At 37.2% G+C, this 22,741-nt stretch overlaps 1 protein-coding gene across 2 annotated transcripts in view; it reads right to left on the reverse strand.

Moving 5' to 3' along the window:
• Positions 1–7,004: 7,004 nt before the first annotated feature.
• Positions 7,005–22,741, reverse strand: part of TSNAX (translin associated factor X) — a 41,307-nt gene continuing 25,570 nt past the window's right edge. The window contains exons 5-7 of one of the 2 annotated variants that reach the window (XR_006345374.1): positions 12,582–12,709; positions 9,729–9,893; positions 8,698–8,832 (exon numbers count right to left, since the gene is read on the reverse strand). Coding sequence is in view for 1 of the 2 variants with exons in the window: in XM_043925919.1 (XP_043781854.1) it covers positions 8,455–8,832; positions 12,582–12,709 (506 nt within the window). In the remaining variant the exon portion in view is untranslated. Of the gene's footprint in view, positions 8,833–9,728; positions 9,894–12,581; positions 12,710–22,741 lie in introns of both variants that reach the window. The other variant, XM_043925919.1, reaches the window with a different exon arrangement.

Consider the following 22,741-nt stretch of genomic DNA (forward strand, 5'->3'; position numbering starts at 1 on the left):
GTGTGTGTGTGCGTGCATACTCACATGTGCACTTGTGGGCACTATTAGGTAGACAAGGAGTTTTGGAAGCTTTTATTTGTGTTATGAATATGGAAAAAAGTTCTGCAGTTTGAGTCTTGAGTTCTTATACTTCCTAGATGCTGTTCCGTCATGTTTCCTAAGCAAGACTTGGGATTTGGCATGTGTAATTGCTTATACTATTCAAAAGATCATTGAGATGGGTTACAAATAGGATTTTCTTCCCAAATTGTAGACCAGTAAAAAAAGTACTTTTGATGGCAAAGGCACAGCAACAAAAGCAAAAACACTTACTGCTGATTTGCATTGTTGTTTGGCAGAAATCAACATAATGTAATTATCATCCAATTAAAAATTTTAAAAAGCAGAAACAATTAAGTGGGACTACATCAAACTAAGAAGCCTCTGCTCATCAAAAGAAACAATCAAACCATCAACAAAATGAAAAAGCAATCTACTGAATGGGAGAAAATATTTGCAAGTCATATAACCAAAAAGGGTTAATATTCAAAATATATAAAGAATTCATACAACTCAATAACAAGAAAACTACTGATATAACAAACATTAAAAATGAGCTGAGGAATTGGACAGTTTTCCAAAGAAGACAAACAAATGGCAACAGATACTTGAAAGGATGCTCAACATCATTAATGAACAGGGAGATGCAAATCAAAACCACAATATTACCTCATGCCCATTAGAAAATGCTATTATCAGAAAGACAAGAGATAACAAATGTTGGAAGGGTGGGGAAAAAACAGAACCCTAGTGCTTTGTTGGTGGGAATGCAAATTGGTGCAGCTATTATAATAGAAAGCAGTATGCAGTTTCATGAAAAAATTAAACATAGAATTATATGATCCAGCAATCCCACTTCTAAGTATACATTCAAAGGAAATGAAAACAGGATATCAAAAAGATATCTGCACTTTCCTCTTTACAGCGGCATTATTCACAACAGCCAAGGTATGGAAACAACGTCAGTGTCCATCAATGGATAAGTGGATAAAGATGTGGCATATATAGTCACTCTCAGTATCCAAAGGCAGTTGGTTTCTCCTGCAGATACCGGAATTCACAGATATTCAAATCTCTTAAATAATGTAGTATTTATACATAACCCATACATATCCTCCCACATATTTTAAATCACCTCTAAATTATTTAGAATACCAAATATAATGTAAATGTTATGTAAATAGTTGCCTGTATACAGCAAATTCAAGTTTTGCTTTTTGGAACTTTCTGGAATTTTTTTTCCGATATTTTTTGATCTGTAGTTGGTTGAATCCATGGATGCAAAACCTAAAGATAAAACAGGGCTGACTGTAGACAATGGAATATTATTCAGCCATGAGAACTTTTCATTAGGGGACAAGGGAAGCAACAACTGGAACATTCTTCAACAGAACTTCACTTATGGTTTAACAAACAAAAGAACCAAAGAAAATCCCACTACTTCATAAAAAAAATTCCTAGAAATGGCTTCATCTAGTTAGGATTTTTGGATTTAGAGTCTTTTATGATACGTGGTAATAACATAAGAAAACATCTAGACCAGTAATTCTTGGCTTTTTAAGGTCAAAGCCCATTTGAGAATGACATAAAAGTCACAGGCATTTCTCATTAGAGAAACTCTCTAATGCTAATATCAGCACTTCACTCACACAACAAAATTGAGTATCTGCCCCTTTTGGAATATCATAATGGAAATTGCATGCTTATGCAAGTGTACAATGTGAAAGACACTTTTGAATTGCTCCAATAACAATGTCTCCTGGGACTTCCCTGGTGGTTCTCCAGTGGTTAAGAACCTGCTTTCCATTGCAGGGGACACAGATTTGATACCTGGTTGGGGAACTAAGACCCCCGCTAAGTGGCAACTAAGCCCACACGCCTCAACTAGAGAGCCCGCATGCTGCAACAAAGACACAGCACAGCCAAACCAAACAGAAACAAGGCCTCTTAATCGGGGTCTCAGGGACTTAGCTTTAGAGCGACCATAGATGGACTTCTGAAGGTATATGCATCTCCTTAAATTACATGCAAAATTTTGCAGATACAGACTATTCAAGAAGTTACATTCCTAGGTTCTTCATGCCCTGAAAAGCATTTTCACATAGATTATAAAACAGTCATAAAACATCTGAGAAAAGTAAGGCTGGCATTATTTAACAGATAATAAAACTAAGGCTCAGAAAGAATAAAGCTTGAGGTAAACTTGCTCAAGGTTACATGTAATATTAAGAACCACAAAAAGTGGTGTGCTGTTGCAGAAAGGCTGTCACCTAGGTTTCATTAGACATGGTTTCTAATCCCAAGTCTTTGTCTAGTGTAGTAGGTAACCTTGAGCAAGCTACTTAACCTCTCTCTAGGTCTTAGCTACACTAGTTATATATTTGTTTATGTATAAAGGGGGTCTCAAGAAGCAGATATTACCATGTCCTGCCTACATCAGAGCTCTAAGAATCAACTGAATTTATATAAATGCACTTGTAGACAAAAGATAGTAAGTCCTATTGTCCTACTGTTAACCCATGGGTTGGAATTTAAAGTATAAATCATTTAAAACCTTTCAAGTCTCAACAGCAAAAAAGATTATGAGTTGCAAATGTGACACCTATTGACTTAAACAAATTATTGACCATGAGGTACTTTCTTGACTTCTGGGTCCAAGTATATCTAGTTTCACTTAGCAGAGTTTTCTAGGCTCATCCATGATGCAAGTACCAGCATTTAATTTTTTATGGCTGAATAAATATTTCATGGCAGGAGTATGATCAGTTGACAGACATTTGGGTTGTTCCCACTTTTTGGCTGTAAACAACACTGTTGGAAACATTCATGCACAAGCCTCCCTCTCCTGTTTTTTTTTTCTTTTACTCCCCTCCCTCCCTCTTCTTCCTTCCTTCCTTTCCTTCTCTCTCTCCTTCTTTCATTATATAGAAGATACAGTTATAAAAAATATATATGTAGTGAATGTACAGTGGTACTTCATGATTTTGATTTGCATTTCCCTCCACTCCAGTATTCTTGCCTAGAAAATTCCATGGACAGTGGAGCCTGGCAGGCTACAGTCCATGAGGTCACGGAGTCAGACACAACTAAGCAATTGAGCACACACACATGCAATGGTTAATGACGTTTAACGTCTTTTCCTGTGCTCACTGGCCATTTGTATGTCACTTTTACAAAACGATCTTTACAATTCATTTGCCTACTGTTAAATGGGGTTGTCATTTAATATTAAGAGTTCCTTATATATTTTAGATACATTTATCTATTACCATTGTACCATTATATTATCAGATTATGATGGGCAAACATTTTCTCCCATTCAGTGGGCTGCCTTTTCACTTTCTTGATAGTGTCCTTTGACACTTAAAAGTTTTACTTTTGATGGATGTTTCATTTTTTTTCTTTTGATGCTTGTGCTTTTGATGTCAGATCTAAGAAACCATTGCCTGATCTATGGTCAAGAAAATGTACACCTGTTTTTAAGGATTTCATAGTTTTAGTTTTTATATTTGTCTTTGCTCTATTTTAGATTTTTTTAAAATTTTTATTTATTTTGGTTGTGCTGGGTCTTGTTGATGAGAGGGCTTTTCTCCAGTTGCAGCGAGTGGGGCTACTCTCTAGCTGCAGTGTACGGGCTTCTCATTTCAATAGCTTCTCTTGTTGCGGAGCACAGGCTGTAGGACATGCAGGCTTCAGTAGCTGCAGCTCCCAGGCTCTAGAGCACAAGCTCAATAGTTGTGGTTCATGGGCTGAGTTGCTCCTAAGCATGTGGAAATCTTCCCAGACCAGGGATAGAACCCATGTCTCCTGCATTGGCAGGAAGATTCTTTACCACTGAGCCACCAGGAAAGCCCTTAAATTTTGTAGAATTTGAAGAATCTAACTTCATTCTTTTCAAGGGATGCTCAGATGTCCCAGCACCATTTTTTTTGACTATTCTTCCCCCATAGAATAGTCTTGACACGTTTGTCAACAATCTATTGACTTATTCAAACCTACAGAATGTGCACCACCAGAAGTGAACTGTATTATAAACTATGGGCCTTGGGCAATTATGACAAGTCAGTGTAGTCACATTCATTGTAACAAATGCTCCAACCACTCTGCTAGGGGATGACGGGAGATGTACATGCGGGGCAGGCGATGTATGGAAAATACCTGTACTTCCTCTCAATTTTACTGTGAAGTTAAAACTGCTCCAGAAAAATAAAATCTTTAAGTAAAAACTCAATTCACAATCCAGGAAGACAGTGAACTCTGAGGTGGTATTTTCAGTGTCCTGCCTAAGAAAAATTTGCCTTCCCCAGTGTCATGAAGAGGTCTACAGATGCGAGGAGGAGCTAACATGGCGGAGGAATCGGACGGGGAGACCACTTCCTCCCCTACAAATTCATCCAAAGAACATTTGAATGCTGAGCAAACTTCACAAAACAACTTCTGATCACTAGCAGAGGACATCAGGCGCCCAGAAAAGCAGCCCATCATCTTCAAAAGAAGGTAGGACAAAATGAAAATTCAATTCACCATAGATATGTGGATTTCTTTCTAGAATTTGAATTTTATTTCATTGATCTATGTATCTATTCTTACACCAATGCTACACTATCTTGATTATTGTACCTTTGTCTTAAGATTCAAAATTTAACAAATGTGAATCCTTCAAATTTGTTGTCTCAAAGATTTTGTTGTCTATCCTGTGTCCTTTGAATTTTCAAATGAATTTTAGGATCAGATTCTCCATTTCTGCAAAGTGAAGTTGCAATTTTGATAAGGACTGCATTGAGCCTACAGATCAATTTGCAGAGTATTGCTATCTTAACAATATTAAGTCTACAATTCCATGAACACAGGGTGCCTTTTTCTTCTGCAACATTTTATAGCTTTCAGTGTACAATCTGCACTTAGGGTCAATGTATTTCTACATATTTTATTCTTTGTAACACCACGGGGTCACAAAGAATCAGACACAACTTGGTGACTAAACAACAACAAAAAATGCTATTGTAAATGCAATTATTGTCTTGATTTTCAGATTTCTAATTGCTAGTGTATATAAATACAACTGATTTTTATACACTGATCTTGTACCCTTCAACCTTGCATCCTTCAACCTTGCTTAATTCGTTAATTAGTCCTAACGGTCAGAGGGGTTTCAAGGATTCTTTTTTTTTTTTTTTCAAGGATTCTTTATAGAGGTTTTCTACATGTATCATCATGTTATCTCCAAATTGAGATAGTTTTACCTCTTTCTTTACAAGCTGCCCTTTCTTTTTCTTGCTTAATTGCCTTAGCTAGACCCTCCAGGACAGTGTTGGACACGCTTGCTTTGTTCCTTGTCTCAAGAGGGAAAACGTTCCGTTCTTGCTCCATTACAATGTTGTGCGCTTTACAGATGCCCTTTATAGGAGCTTCCCTGGCGGCTCAGATGGCAGAGTCTGCTTGCAAGGCAGGAGACCTGGGCTTGATCCCTGGGTTGGGAAGATCCCCTGGAGAAGGGAGTGGCAACCCACTCTAGTATTCTTGCCTGGAGAATCCCAAGGACAAAGGAGCTTGGCAGGCTACGTATAGTTCACGGGGTCGCAAAGAGTTAGACGTGAGTGAGCATCCATGCGTGCATTTACCAGGATGAGAAATTTCCCTTCTATTCTGAGTTTGTTGAGTATTTATGTCATGAAAGGGTATCAGATTTTGTTAAATGTTTTTCCTGTTTCTACTGATAGGCATCATGTTTTTTTCCTCTTCAAGCTATTAATATGGTTTATTGATTTTCACGTTGAACCAACCTTGCATTCCTGAGATGGAATTCCACAGTGTTGGTCATGGTACACAACCACGGTGCTGGGTCTAGTTTGGTTTATAGTGTTGTTCAAGTCCTCTATTTCCTTAATGATCTGTCTTGTCTGCCCATCCATTATAGGAAGCTGGGTATTAAATTACCCAACTATTACTGCTGAACTGTATATTTCTACCTTCAATTATCTCAGATTTTGCTTCAGGTATTTTGGGACTCTGTTGTTTTCATATATATTTGTGACTGCTATATATTCCCAATGGATTGAGCCTTTTACCATTCCATGTTGTTCTTTGTCTCTAGCCAAAAAAAGTGTTGAAGTCTATTTGTTTAGCTCTCTTGGTTACTGTTTGCATGGAATGTCTTTTCCTATTCTTTTAATCTATTTGTGTGTCTCAATCTAAAGTGAGTCTTTTGTAGTTAGCAAAGAGTTTGGATTAAGTTTTTTAATCCATTTCACCAATCTCTCATTTAAATAACACCTTTCTTTGAGGCACCTTCAAAAAGCCCTAGGGTTCTGCAATCTTTATTATGGAAAAAAACACTGATTTAATACATGCAGCAATTACTTATGAAAGAAATAACCCAATTTTATTTTAGAATTTTTCAGGAACTTGCCATGTTACCTAGAACCAGCTTCTTTTTATAATAAAGATGAAAAACATTATCACAGGTGATGGTATCAGAGCAACCATTTTAAAACTGAGAGACATTAAGGATATATTTAGAGACCCGCTACCATCCAGGTCTAACACCTACTGTATTAGCATAACATGTAATGTAGAAATGCATCAACAGCCATGGCACCAATCCACCTGCAGCAGATAGTGCCGACTATGAACCCAAAGGCCATTTCCCCTTCCCCTATGATGGTAACACCCTAATTCAGTTTCTTGTGTTCACTCTTCTCTCAGATAATGGCCACTTTGATACATTAAGGTGATCTCATCTTCCTTTCCACTAAGCTGGTTTAAAGGGATAGGAAAGTTACCCAGTTTGGGTCAATGAGAGGTGAAAGGATGTCCTTCCTGAAACTCTCACCATCTCTGGACCCATTTTAAGAAATCATAAATCTCTATATTAAGCGAGTCTGTACCAAATTTCCTGTTAAGGCTAAAAATTCTTAACAGTTTGATGAAGTATTTCTCAACTGATCAAAAAATAAGCTAAACTATTATATTTTAATATTTTATTCAAAGAGTTCAGTTTTAAACATCTATAAGATATTCATCAACTTCAAGTGGCAAAAGAAACAAAAATATGTAATAAACTATTTCAGCTGTATCTTTGAATAGGGAAACCAAAAATACATACTACCACCAGAATAAACAACAAACAAACCTAGTCTATTAGGCATGTATATATTTTATTTTCCTTTAGGTGATAATTTTTGGAAAATTACACTTTCCAAGAATAAGCCCTTGCAAACAGAGCTGCTAATTTTTCCAAAAATAAAATCCAATATCTAGACTCTCAAAACTCACAAAACCAAAAGAAAAGGTCTAGTTGTCAGCCAACAGGGCCATGCTCAAGTCAGTTTCACACCACAGGGAATAATCTATAACTAATTTTAGTAGGCAAATTCCAATTCTAAATATTACTAGTGAGGCTACTTCTATTACTAGTGATACTACTTGTTATTCCCAACTGTGTTGACAATTGTCTTATTGCTGAATTGTATGTGATAAATCTTCTTTGGCAACTTTTTATGTATCAATTAACACAACTGGACAACTGTAAAGATTTGGGTTAACTTAATATTTCAAAGATTTCAAAACTTCATTATAATTATTTAGATGTAATTTCTTATAGATGTGAGAATAGGAAAGCCTCCAAACATGCCTAATGAAATAACAAGAAAAATTACTAAATAATCACTAGCTTTTCAGTTGTGTGTGCAATTATATAATTCAACTCAAACATTAGTGACAATATTACAATGTTAGTGCCAATTCTCTATCAGGCTTTCTGTGATAAAGGACAAAAATTAAATGTATAAACTAACATCTGGGTACCTGTCAATTTTTCTGGAAGGCTGTTTCATATGGATTCAAAATGACCTAAAATTAGCCAGAATACAGTATGAATTCTCACTACCTCATAGAATTAAAGTACATTAATAATAATTTTAATTCTTATTCTATGGAATAAGCCTATTTTGGAGGCTTGGCACAATATTACCAAGAAATTTAAACAGGAAACTCAAGTCCAGATGTGTAACTAAGAAATCTTTCTATATATTAAAAAAATCACCAACTTAAACTATAAATGTCTTCCACTAAATATCACCACTCCAAAATTTACACAAAGTAAATTAAAACAGGTATGGCAGAAAGTGCACTCTGAAGCATGTTCACATTTAACAAAGATAAATGATGAAGTTTAGCCAGCAAAAATTCAAATAGGCATATATGCAAACATCTGTATGTAAATTTTCACAAGTAAGATATAAGAAATGATTCATTTTGGTAATTTTATGTACAGCCTGTATACAATTTAAAACAAGTACAACTGAAAACATTTCTAAAGCCACAATAAAGTCAAATGATATACTAAATAACAGTCTTACAAATTGGTCTCTCTTAGGAGTTCTTAAGAGAAAAACAACTGATTAAAACATTATCCTAAGAAATGCCCTCCTCCTGATCAATCATTTCTGTCTTAACTGAAAAGACATCTGCCAGCATATGTTTTGGAATTTCTGAACCTCTGACTTTCAAGGCATAACAAGCATTCTCCACTTTGGCCAGACTTTGTTTCAAAGTATACAGCTTCTTTGAAACCTCATAAGGTCCAGTATTGCCAATGAATGAAAACCCATCATAAACCTGACGTAAAAACTGGCTCACTTCAAAGGGAGTGTCTATGTCCCCATTCCCGACACTGTTAATACACATTCGCATCAACTCTCCAGTTAAATCAGCCACTCCCAGGAGGTAATCAACAGGCGTGATTTTCAGTCTCCAAGTACCGCACTGCTTATCCTGTGCATCAGAGGAAGGCTGGTAAAAAAAAAAATAAACACACACACACACAAAGAAAATACACTGTGAAAAAGAGTGACTATGTATACAAATAAGGTACAAAATCTACAGCAAGTCAATCATACTAATCTTCTCTAAATAAAATGATCCATTTTGTTAAATGACCATTCAAGATGTTACGAGAAGAACCCATGCCGTCAGCAAGGAGTTGAATTTAAAACTTCAAGATAATTCTGAAATCTAATATTGTATCATTATAAAATCAATCATTTCCAACTTCACTTGATATATAAAATAAAGATATTCTTAAGGCCTAATGAATGACTTCATCACATGACAATGACTTACATATTTAAATGGCAAATCATAAAGCCCTCCAGGTTTATGATCCAGTCATGATTTTCTCAGTCACTTAGTCCCTTTCTGGCCTCTCCTCTGTCCCCACTCAGCACCAACCATCATGATTTAACACTCTCTTGCTATATCCTCCTCAGTTTCTTCAGACTCCTATTTTTCTACTGCACCTGCCCAGCAAAAACACACCCTGAATCAGTATTAAAAACTATTCTTGTTAGTGCTTTATTCAAGTACTGAGTACCACTAGGCTAAAAAATAATAATGATGATCACAACTGTATAGAGTTTGTACCACTACAGATTACTCACCAATCCTTTCACTTATTTCTTAGATGGTTCTCGCCCGTCTCTTTGAACACTATTTCAAACCTTCACTACTTTTCTCCTCAGCCCCTTACTCAATCCCAAACCTCTTCACTCTCAGTAAACAATCTTGCCTACTTTCACTGGCCTGATTATTTGCCAGATCACGTGGCATAAGCTCTCTCAATTACCTTATCCCTAAAAACAAAATAAAACAAAACAAAAAACCTTATTTATGTCCACACCCGTCTTTACCTTCTATCCTCCAGTCTCAGATGATGAGTTGTCCCTCCTCTTGTTTGAGGTTAACTCTTCCAAATGACCTTGACCCATCTCCTCCCACCTCTTCCAGGACCTTGCTTCATAAGGTGTATGCCCCTGGGCAAGTTATTTCATCTCTCTAAACCTCAGTTTCCTCATCTGTAAAATGGGATAACAGTACCTACCTCAGAGGTTTATTTTTAAGGATGAGATAACATTTACCAAGTTCTTGGCATAATGCCCAACACAAAGTAAATACTCAATAAATGTTAGCTGCTATCACCATTACCGTCACCACATCAATCTCCTCTCTCCACATCAACTTCTCTCTAATGGATTCTTTCTGAAAGAGGCGATGTCTGAACTGTTATTAAAAGTCTGATGAGACTTAGGTGGGCTGGAATTACACTGAAGGACATTTCAGGCACAGGGAACTGCAAGAGCATGCAGATGAGAACTGTGCTGTGTACTTGAGGAACTAGTGAGGTATTTCTTTAGAGTAAAATTTAAAGTAAGAAGTATTATGGGCTGAGTCTAGAAAGACAGAACAAGCGATAGAGCAAGGGGAGAAAGCCACATTAAGAAATCAGAACTTTACCTAACAGGTAACAGAGACACTGAGAATTAAGTGAGCAAATGACAGAGTCAACTTTAGGTTTTATAGATGATTCTGGTTGCTTTGTATCCAGGACATGAATCCTAACACTGTTGGACTTTTCAGAGACCATCTGTTCCAATCTTCTCAATATGGAGTATAAGAAATGAGGTCCCAGAAACACTGCAGGTAATATCACTAGTTAATGGTTAGAACTGGGTAAGTATCCAAAGTCAGCTCCCCAATTAGCCTGACCTGCTATATTTCATTTCTATTAACTGTTAAGAGAACTGGCATCTTTTTGGAAAGGACAGACTGTGGTGGGAGTGGTGGGGGGTGGAGAAGCGGCTGGCGTTTTTATAAGTCATTTATGAAAATGATTTTTGCTTAAGAAAACATGACTATCCTTTGTTCCCATCATTAGACAGAAGGAGCTCCCTGAATATAACTAAAAAGTTGATTCTGAAGAAAAAAGCATGTTAAAAAAATCAACAAACTGTCAAGGAAATAAATTCTGCTTTACTGATAATATATATTAGAAACCAGGGAAAATAAAATTACTTAAAATGCAATTTTTCACAATGGACTTGAAGTATTTAGGGGAAAAATATCAGGATAACTATAACTTAAACTAATTTAGCAAAAAAAACATTTAGATGAAGCAAATAAGGTCAAATATTAACAATTATTGAATCCAGATACTGGGTACATGGGTGTTCATGTGTTACTATTTTTCTCCACTTTTCTTGTGCATTTGAATTTTTCATAAGAAATTTTAAAGAACTAAATGGTTTGACACTACTCTCAATATGCAAGTCAGAGCAAAATACCTTCCACTATTGGATTTCCAGAATTTTCAGCACCTAGAAGAATCTCTAGCACTAAAAAGAAATATTATTTATGAATGTGGTCTTAACATTTTGAGAAGACACATGTGTATGATTATGACATCCTAATCTTAGAATAATTTACTACATAAATCCTCAGAATAGGGCATTTACTTCCATTTCTCTTTACTTTCTTGCCCTGATACTTCCATTCTGAATTACAGAGAATCGAAAGGAAAGTATGGTAACTTGCCTATTATATTTAAGAAGCAGGGTCACATAGGCTCCCTTTACTTCTTTCTGTAATTCCAATCTTTACTAAATCAACTAAAAATATGAAAGAATTTTACTTCTCAAGATGAATTTCCTCAATAAACTTCACATAATTTTTAAAACTGAGAAAATATATGGTTTCCTTGAAGTGAGCTACACCTGTCACACCAAATTATTTTTCAGTATTCAGTATTAATATTTTATTAACATTCAAGAAAATATGATTTCCACACCTTCTTCCACTTTCTGCCTACCTATCCTGACTGATTTTTTAAAATAATAATGAAAGAAAAACTGATGAAAAATAAAGAAAAGAAAAAAACTGTTTAATTGTACCTTTAAGTGTACTAATATCTTAGGAGAGTATCTAATACTCAAAATTTTACCTCATGGCCTGAATATTATACCTTGAAACTCAGGGGGAAAAAAACAGTATTTATTTAAAAGTTGAACTGCACTATTTCAGATACAAGCTTATGAACTCAGTGATTAAATTAACATCTCTCACTCTATCATAACAACTTTATACTGGCTCTTGTAATGACTACTAACTACTGAGCACCTATGTGGCATGTGCTGTACGCTACCTGGTTTAAAACCTGTACATCAAATCCTGTAAAACACGCCTTTGAGCAGATCCCTGGCACAGGGGTCCCTGTGGCACATGGTGAGACACACTGGGAGAGTGACAGACACTCCTGGCTTCGCATTCAGGACACCTGGTTTCCAAGCCAGCTGTCACACTTGCTTGACTAGAGCTTGACAGGTTACTTAAACTCTGTAAAAGCCTTTTTGTGAAATGAGGGTAGTAATTCTTACCTCATAAGTTTAATGAAAGGATTAAATGAGATAGTGTTTCTAAAGGGTACATAGCAAATACACAGTAAAACCAAAAGTGGACTTACATAATAACCACTCCATAATGCTTTACATAAAAGGGTATTGTTCCCCCCAACCTACCCATAGTTGTTGAGCCACTAACTAATATATTTAGAAAGACCATTTCCCTAGGTGGGAATCTATGAAATCACACTTTAGAAAGAACATTTTCATCTCAATATTCTTTGCATTATAAGCCAATGAATCTCCTACAGTTATCACAATGCTGTGTAAATTATGTAATAAATGTGAAATATGATTTTAAATTCTTACAGTCTTATTTTCTTTCCCATTGTCTTCTGTTGAAAAAATCAACTGTTTATTAATTTCATCCATACTGATAAGTGATCGTGTTTTGATGAAGTGTTGAAAAGAGACAGCTTCCACATATTCCTGCAGTCCTGAAAAACCAACAGGAAAATTACTAAGGAACAACAACTATATTAGTAAGAATGTCATAGTAAAGAACTTCAAACTAATCATCACCTAGCTCAACAAAAGCTTAACGGCTATCTAGTCCATCAGCCCTAGATTGAGCCAAGCAAGCACTGCACACAGCAAACGTTCCTGTAGCTGAACGTAAGGTGGCTCAGAAAGGAATGTGTTCCATATATATGGAATTTAGAAAGATGGTAATGATAACCCTATATGCAAAACAGAAAAAGAGACACAGATGTACAGAACAGACTTTTGGACTCTGTGGGAGAAGGTGAGGGTGGGATGTTTCGAGAGAACAGCATGTATATTATCTATAGTGAAACAGATCACCAGCCCAGGTGGGATGCATGAGACAAGTGCTCGGGCCTGGTGCACCGGGAAGACCCAGAGGAATCGGGTGGAGAGGGAGGTGGGAGGGGGGATCGGGATGGGGAATACGTGTAACTCCATGGCTGATTCATGTTAATGATTGACAAAACCCACTGCAATATTGTAAAATAATTAGCCTCCAACTAAAAAAAAAAAAAAAAAGGAATGTGTTCAAAGTCTTCTTTGTATTTCATGAGTCCATTAGTCTTAAAAATCTACTCTCTCCTACAAAGAAATGGCAAAGATTTTTCAGATAAGTACTTTATAAAGAATTTAAGAAAGGGCTATTAGCAAAATTCTGGTAGGCTTTAATAGAACTTATACAGATTAGATTTTGCTCCCTTAAGCAGCAAAATAGACAATGATCCAATCACATGAGATAAAATTAAAGATAATTTGGCTCTTCCTTAAAATGTTCCTAGGCTAAAAAAACAAAACACTGTAAATAATGAAAGTTAAAGTGTCAAAATTCAAAATGCCATTTTCCTCATACTTCAAATTAAATCCTCTCTGCTTCAGTAGTTAAAGTTTTTTTTTAAAAAAGCTAATGAGTAATAATACCAGATGCACGAGATATAAATCCTACAGAATCCACTCTGAATTAAAGGCCGGTAAAGGTCAAAAATAGTGCTATACTTTTTCAAGTGTTTTAAAACAAGCAAATTCTATAGCCATACTTTTCAGCATTATTTTATTATGTCTTAATCTATAAGGTAATACTCACAGGGAAAAAAGTGTTTCTTAAAATTATTATTATTACTGTCAGTTTAACAAACTTGGTCTTCTTTTTGAAGGCTTTATTGTAAAAAATAAGAAGAGGAAAATAAGTTCAGAAATAAAAGTCAGAACCTGGTAGGGTCATCTGTATTTAAGTTCTCTTTCTAACACTTCTGACAGAGTCCTGCACTCACACGACCTCCCAGTAGCTAACACTAAAAATCAGGCCCGGCAGCAAGTGTCAGATAACTGCCGTATCATCACATCAAGTGCCACACAAGGGTCAAAGACAAAAAGGAAATAGGTGACCTGGTTCTTACAGCAATAAGAGGAAATAACTAAATGAAAATATCCTGACTCATTTTGAAGAGCAAATGATGCTGAAATAAAGTCAGAAAATAGGTGCTTCCAGCTGACAGAGCAAGACATGATAGGGTACTTTGTTTAACAAACCATAACATGAAATGAAGCAATAAAGTTGAGTTTAACAGAGCAGATAACATCTTTTAACACTTACAATAAAAATACTTTCATAAAATTTCACTTTGATGAATAGATTAATACAATCCAGTTCCCTTTTCTAACAACAATCTATATTTCTCACTTCCTTCCAGAAATACTTCAGGCATACAAAAGCAAACAGCAAAACTTAAGAATCACTCATTATATCTCTAAATAGCTTTACCATGATTAGCTCTTACAAACGGGAGCTAAAGAAGATATGTGCCGAAAGATTTATGTATAAAGATATCCATCATTACAATCATTATAAAAGCAAAAATGGAAAAAATTTACAAGATCAATAACAGAAGCGTCATTTGTCAACTTATTGTCTCACAGCTTTATCAATGCACAGAGCGGAGGCGGACCTCAAAACGGCTCTCCTTTGCCAGCGGGCACACAGTAAGCGTGACTGCTAGGGGGTCCTGGAGGACAACGCAGGAAGGGGCGCACTCCGGGTTCCGCTGGGCCCGGTCTGCGGCCGCCTTCCCAGCACGCATGCCAGCGGCTCGAGGTGGGCAGCAGCACCAGGCCTCTCTTTGGGGACAGGTTCTCCTTGTGACCCAGAGAGCGGTTCCCAGCGAGCCACCTCCATGGGCAAGGAGTCATGGTTCAGCACCTCCCCATGGAGAGCTTCCTGAAGATGCCATCAGCGCAACATCTCAGCCATCCAATGGCCGTGACTTCAGTGGGGTGGCTAAGTTGGGGGCAGGGGTGGACTTCTCCAGATGTGTTCCTTCCAAGGATGTGGATTCCTCCTCTGATTTCCTGTACTCTTTAGAGTTCATGTTTCCTCTTATAAAGAAGTCCCTTGTACAGTTAACTCTGTATATTAAACCTTCCCTATTCATTGGAAAAGACCCTGATGCTGGGAAAGAGTGAGGGCAGGAGAAGGGCGTGACAGGATGAGATGGCTGGATGGACAGCTCATCCACCTCAATGGATGTGCGTTTCAGCAAACTCTGGGAGATAGTGAAGCCCAGGGAAACCTGGAGTGCTGCAGTCCATGGGGTCACAAAGAGTTGGACACAACTTAGCGACTGAACAACAAGGCAGTTTCTGTTTCCTGTTCGGACACTGATGACTACAATAGGGACTTAAGAAAAATAAACAGTGGTACTATATCTCCTTCACCCCTATTACCCCTATAGACAGGTGTTCCATCTTAAAAGGCCAGCCAAGGTGCCTGTCCTCAGAATCACTATGCAATCCTAGTAGGAACCTTAACACAGATTCTCCCTTCCTCATTTGAGGTTTTCCACTTGATGTTCTCTACTGGATGCTGTCAACATTTACACTCACTCAGATCTCTCCCATCCATAGGCCATATCTTGCCTCGCAACTATTGCCCAATATCTCTACTCCCCTCCACAGTTAAATTTCTTAAAGTAGCTTCCTAATAACCACATCTCACACTTCTCAGCCTACTTCATTCCAGCTTGAGCACATCTCTAGGACAAAACAGCTCTAACTTAAAATTATGCCAGTTAATGAATCTTAATGGGACATTTTTTCAGTCTTAATTATGTAGCAGCATTCAGCATTTTGACCACTTTTTCCCTTGCTTTTAAACAAGCTTCCCGTTGTTTCCTTTTATGACATCTTCTCCTAGATCCCCCTTTTTCTGCCTCTCTGGCTATGTCTTCTTAGTCTCTGCCAGCCCTAGGCTCTCAAATTACCTATACTTGGCTTCAATTAATGCTGCCATCTCTCAGCTTTACAGCTCTGGTTTAGAATCACATATATCCAAATGCATATTTAACAATCCCATCAGAGGGACCTCAAAAATCAACATAAGCAACAATGAATTCACAATACTCCTTCTAAACCTGGCCCTCTTTGTTTTGCCAATTCTAAGAGGGTCCTGCCCTTACCGCCATCTATTTTCCTCCTCTTTCTCACCCATTCTCACACCACAGACTTTTTAATGGTCTTTGAAACAGTCTTTTTATAGTCTTTTTTGCCTATCTAATAACTATAATTACCAGTTTAATAATTTAATAATAATGACCACATCACTGCCCTGCTTAAAGCCGAAATAGCTTTCCATGGCTCTTAGAAAACACAGAAAAGTCATTAACATGGTTTATAAGCACCTGCTTAATTTCAACCCCCATTTACATCATCAGCCTCAACTCACGCTATGGTCACGTAGTTATACATTTATACAGTGTATTACTATACTACTCATGTAGTTATACATTTATATAGTGTATTACTATACTCATGTAGTTATACATTCATATAGTGTATTACTATACTCATGTAGTTATACATTCATATAGTGTATTACTATACTCATGTAGTTATACATTCATATAGTGTATTACTATACTCATGTAGTTATACATTCATATAGTGTATTACTATACTCATGTAGTTATACATTCATATAGTGTATTACTATACTCATGTAGTTATACATTTCAAAGATGGATATGTAAATCCATACAAATCTTTTAACAAAAGTATATTGTTTGAATATACTCTGAATTTTCCTACTTCTTCAGTATTTCTAGGCATAATCTTGCCCCCAAATTCCTAAAGTTGGCTTACATTTCAGGGCCATGTTGAACAAAAATAGTATTTTAAATGCTGGAATCAAATACAAGCAGCAAAGTTCTTGTCATGTAAGATTCTATCAGTTGAAGGTGGTGCACGCAAGCTTCCCTGGGGCCTTACGGTAAGGCTCAGTGATTTCATCAAGCAAGTATTCTCAGTTTAATGGGTATAAGCCAGTATAAGCCTGTAGGCGAAGGATGACTTTATCTACACACCTATAATCTCAAGCTGATTTGACAGACAGGGTACAAATTCCAGCCTGCAGTTCAAGGTAGAGGAAATCAGTCAGAAAGAAGGTTATCACTTATACTGAACCAGTCTCTTCCCTGCTCTCACAGTAACACTATGTGATGGTTCATCTGGTGCTCAGGCCAAACACCTGTTAAATGTGGGTGTGAAAGTACTTTCAAGATGTGATTAACATTTAAATCAAGACTCTGGGTAAAGCAGATAACCCTCCAAAATGGTGACGGGTGGGAATGGAGGGAACACCCATCCAACCAGCTGAAGACCTTAAGAAGGAAGCATGAGGATTCCCAACTAAGTAATTCTGCCCAAAACTATGACAGAGAAATGCTGCCTAAGTTTCCAGCTTGCAGATTTCAGATTCAAGACTGCAGCACCAACTCTTTTTTTTTTGTTGTTGTTCCTTTATTTATTTATTTATTTTTCAGTGGGTTTTGTCATACATTGATATGAATCAGCCAATGATTTCCACGTATTCCCCATCCCGATCAACTCTTCAAAGAAATTCCAGCCTGCTGGCCTGCTCTACAAATTTCATACTTGCTAGCCCCCAAACCATGGGAGTCAAGCCCTTAAAATAAATTACTATCTGCCTGCCCCATCCCCCTGCCTCAGGAGTCCTGTTGATTCTGCTCCCCTGGAGAACTCTGGGACTGGCGTGCCTGGTGGATAGAACGCTCACATCACGAAGTGTGCACAGAACTTACACGCGTATTTCGGTCTTCTCTTCCTGACTCTGTGCTCTATCTTTTCAGTTCCTCACCCACACTGTGCCCTCTCTGACTTCAGGGGATTCTGTATGCTACTCCTTCAGCCTTCATTCATACTCTCCTCTCTTTTTCAACCCAATGAATTACTAATCCTTTCACGTTCCATCAAACAGCACCTCTGAAGAAACTGCCTGACACCGCCACATGCTAAGTCAAGGCCTCATTATATGCTGTCCCAGTGGCACGTGCCCTTCCTCTGTGGCACTCATCAAAGCTCTAACATTTAAATAACATAACAACCTTTAACAAATGTCCACTTCCACCCCTTGCTAGAAGGGCAACAGCATGACTGCCTTGTTCACTGCTTACCCTCTGTGCCTGATATAGCGGGTACAAAAATAGTTAAATGAGGTAGATACATTTTTGAAAGCCTATTCCATAACTTAAAATTTTAAATGTTTTACAGGGACAGTTAATAAAGAGGAAAATGTGCATTTCAGAAAAAAGCACAATACAATAAACAAATAAATAAATACTAAAACACAATATATACACTATGATTACAAAGACAGAAGGAAACAGGAAAAACTTGTGACTTAACATCACAAGAACTCTTACCACCTTGGCTCTCTAAGCAAGGTGGTTTAAATCATCCTAGAGGAAATACTGTTACACTGAGATAGTCTGCTTACAGAGATCACTGGGGGAAAATTATGTCCAGGAATTTGATTCTGTTCGAGCAAAGATCGAAATGCCAGGACCTATCTCCCGCAACGCTTAAGAAAGGCATCCGAGAGTCAGTGTCCTCTCAGCAGAGCTCAGCTGTGCGGGGGAGAGGCGGCGCTCAGCTCAGGGTGACAGCCACAGAGGGGAGACGACAGCCTGCACTTAGAACTAAGAGAAGTAATTTCACGTCTCCAAGCTCAGCAGTGGGAGAGGAAGAAGAATTTTTAAAAAGAAAAAGGGGGAAAACAAGCAGTGAAAAAGCAAATTAATATTTTTAATACCATTCCTGATACTGAATGAACTTTAAAAAAGATGCTAACTACAGGAGAACATATTGGTAGCACATCACTTCTTTATGAACAGGAAAAGATATCTGGCTGAATTAATTCATTGTAGAATTGTTTTATCCACATGAGCCAATTCAAATCATGGAAAATTATTTTAATGAATGTATTTTAAAAAATGATTTGTAGTTAATAAAATCAACTAAGTACAACCAACTTCCAGGACTATGTCTCAACTATAAAACAAAAGTACTAGATACCATGATCTCTGTGGTACTTCTCAAATTTAGACTGGTATGAACTATTCCTCCTATTGAAATATCAAAAAAAAATTCATCTTTGTGAATCCAAATTATGTGGCAACTGAATAGGAATGCCATTTGCTTCTGGAACAAAGCACTTCCCTGAATGATGTGCAATTTTGCATAAAATTTTGCATAAATTTTGCAATTTTATGAATAAATGCACATAAAAAAATATAATTCACCAAACAAGACCATAAAATTAAACATTTCAGCCATTTTTCAGTGTACAGGTGTGCTGCATTAAGTGCACTGACTCTGCCCTGCAACCAGTTCCCACCATCGGGAGTCCCCTGGAGGTCCAGCGGTTAGGGTTCCAGGTTTTCACTGCTGAGGGCTCGGGTTCGACCTCTGGTCAGTGAATTAAGATCCCACAAAGTCACATGGTCTGGCCCCCAAACACACACACACAAAAACAAAAACCTGACTCTCTATGCCCATTAAATGACTTCTCACTCCCTCTCTTTCAGCCTCTAACAATCAGTATTCTACTTTGTCTCTATGAATTCAGCTCCTCTGGGTACCTCATATAAATGGAATCATATGGTAGTTGTCGGACTTCCCTGGTGGCTCAGTAGTAAAGAATCTGCCTGCCAATGCAGGAGACATAGATTTGATCCCTGGGTCAGGAAGATCCCCTGGAGAAGGAAACGGCTACCCACACTAATATTCTTGCCTGGGAAATCCCATGGACAGGGGAACCTGGCAGTCTACAGTTTATGCGGTCGCGAAAAAGCTGGACGTGACTTAGCAACTAAACAAGAAATGGTATTTGTCCCTTTGTGACTGGCTTATTTCACTGAGCATTTACCCCTGTTGTAGCATGTGTCAGAATGCCCTTCCTTTTCAATTTATAAGGCCAAACAATACTCCATTGAATGAATATACAGAATTTTATCTTTTCGTCCATCGATGGACACCTAGGCTGCTTCCACCTTTCAGGTATGGTGACTAACACTGCTATGATGATGAGTGTACAGGTATCTGCTCGATTCCCGTTTCCAATTCTTTTGGGTATATACACAGAAGTCTCCAACAAAAATTTTTTAAAATATACAAAAAAAATATTGGTAGCATCTAACTCAAGTGTCAGTGTAAGATAATGTACCTGGTACTTTACACATCCACCTTTCCAAAGCTCACTGTAACTTTACACGGCCGTATTACTATCCTTACTTTATGGATGAACAAATTGTGGCTAGAAAGTCACTCAGACCACTCAAGGAGTAAATTTAAGCCCTTCCCACCTTACCTTATTCAACTCCATATAGAACATACTCACTTTTTTCTCACTTTTTCCCCACTAAACCCCTAGGTCAGTTTTTCTCCATGCTTCGTTTACCTATTCTCTCATCTCTGATACTATGTTCTTTCACGATTCTGTGATAGTCTGTGCCTATGTGCTCTCTCTCAAATCTTTTTCTACCTGTAAAAAGATTTAAATGTTCTGATACACTCTACTCAAGGTAGCACTCATTTTTTCAAACCTACTACATAAAACTTATACTTCAATTAAATGCTTCAGTAGGCTTCGCATGATCACCTATTTTGTACCCTAGAACTATGAAGGCAAGAATCATCCCTTTGATACAACTCTGCTCCTTCCTCCATTCCCCAAGGTAGTATTTCATATACAAAACAGACTCAAATGCTTAGTAAACTGCTTCTCATGCAATTTATAATGACTGTTCCTCCTCAACAGCTTTATGAAACTGAAATGCTTTGACAAAAATATTGGTATTTGGTATTCAAATGTTTAGAACTATCTAATTGTCCTTTATCTATAGTACTTTGGATTTAAGTCCACTAAGAAAGACATATTCTTACAAACTTAAAGAGTTTAAACCGATGAAGTTCAGAATTAGAGGGCTTATCTGATTTATTTTCATATGGAAAAAAAAGGATATGGAACAAGAGCCCTCAAAATTCATCTGTGGTATTAAGCTCTATTAAGGTGGGTGGCTGTCAAATATTACATTTTCAAGTTTATCTAAAGTTATTATTTAAGTTGTCCTTGTGATGTGTTTGATTAAGTCACCTCAGAGATAAGGGGACCAACTTCTACTCCATAGAAATTAGGTTTCAATATATACCATAGAGAAAGTTCAAGGACATCTGGCCCCAAACACTGAGAGCATTTTTGGTCACATCTAGGTAAAAGGATGTTTAAACAAGTTATGTTTCAACTTGATGAAAAGGACATCCGCTATTTCCAGCGAATAATCCCCAAGGTGAAAATTTTCAATCTACTGCCATATTCTATCAAACAATGCCTTCCCCTTCTGCTTCTGCCTTGGATGAAATCCAATTAGAATTATTTACAAAATCAGCTGCCAGTAAGAGAGAAGTCTGTAGGTTGCTTTTATGTAATTGTTATTTTCCATCTTTTTCTCCTATGAGAACATGTACAAGGAAACCCAATGAAAGGCTTCTGATTTTTATTTATTCTCATAATATTTAAGCAATATGCATCCCGCCCAAATCTCCATCAAAAATCATAGAGCAGCTTCATCACAACTCAAACTACAAATCTTAACTTTCTTTCCAAGCTTCTAGTGTTATAGAACATTGTCTGACATTTTCCCAGCAATTCCTCTTAGGTATGTACCCAAGAGAACTGCAAGCACGTGTTCACATACAGACTTGTATATTCATAACAGTATCATTAACAACAGTCGTAAGTAGAAACAACCCAAATGTCCAAAAACTAATGAAGGGATAAACTAAATGTAGTATATATGCACAATGAAGTACTCTTCAGCCATAAAAAGAACGTGCTGATAGAGGCTATGACATAGATTAACCTTGAAACATTATGCTAAGTGAAGAATTCAGACACAGAAGGCCACACACTGTATGATCCTGTTTCTATGAGATGTCTGGAACAGGCAAACCCATGTAGACAGAAGGCAGATTAGTGCTTGCCATGGGGTGAGGGACGGGAGATGGGGAAGGACTGCCAACGGGTCAGGGGTGTCCTTTAGGGGTGATGAAGATATTCTGGTGTGAGCGAGTGGTGACAGACATACAACCTCGTGGTTATGCGAAAGATCACTGAACTGTACAATTTAAAGGTTGATTTCAGATACATAAATTCTATCTCAACCTTTACAACAGCATTTATAGCTATTTTAAAGAATACAACCTGAACTTTTTCAAAAGGTACCTTTACCAGATCACTGAAACGTTAAAGTAAAATCAGATCTAGGTTTGATTCACAGGCCACTCTGCTAGAAAATGTATTCTCAAACATGTAACTTGTATACAGATAATAAATATGTACTACCAACAGTAAAACAAATTCAAATCCACTAATTTGGATTTTGTCTATCTGAGCAAGACTTTTACTTTAGCACTGAAGAGTGTATGTTGGGCAAATCGGTATTACTGAGTTTTTACCTAAAATGAAAATAAATTTTAGGATTTAGCATACTATCACAGATTAATTCTGCTAAATTCCACAGAAGAACTTTTGTTAACAGTTATGTCCCAAAGTAAGAAATGCTTTCCACGAACATATACCATTTAATTTTCAAAGCAATCCATGCAGCAGCTGTTACAGTTCCCCAACACAGAAG

This window comes from Cervus elaphus, chromosome 15 (genome assembly GCF_910594005.1).
Source record: "Cervus elaphus chromosome 15, mCerEla1.1, whole genome shotgun sequence".
NCBI lineage: Eukaryota > Metazoa > Chordata > Mammalia > Artiodactyla > Cervidae > Cervus > Cervus elaphus.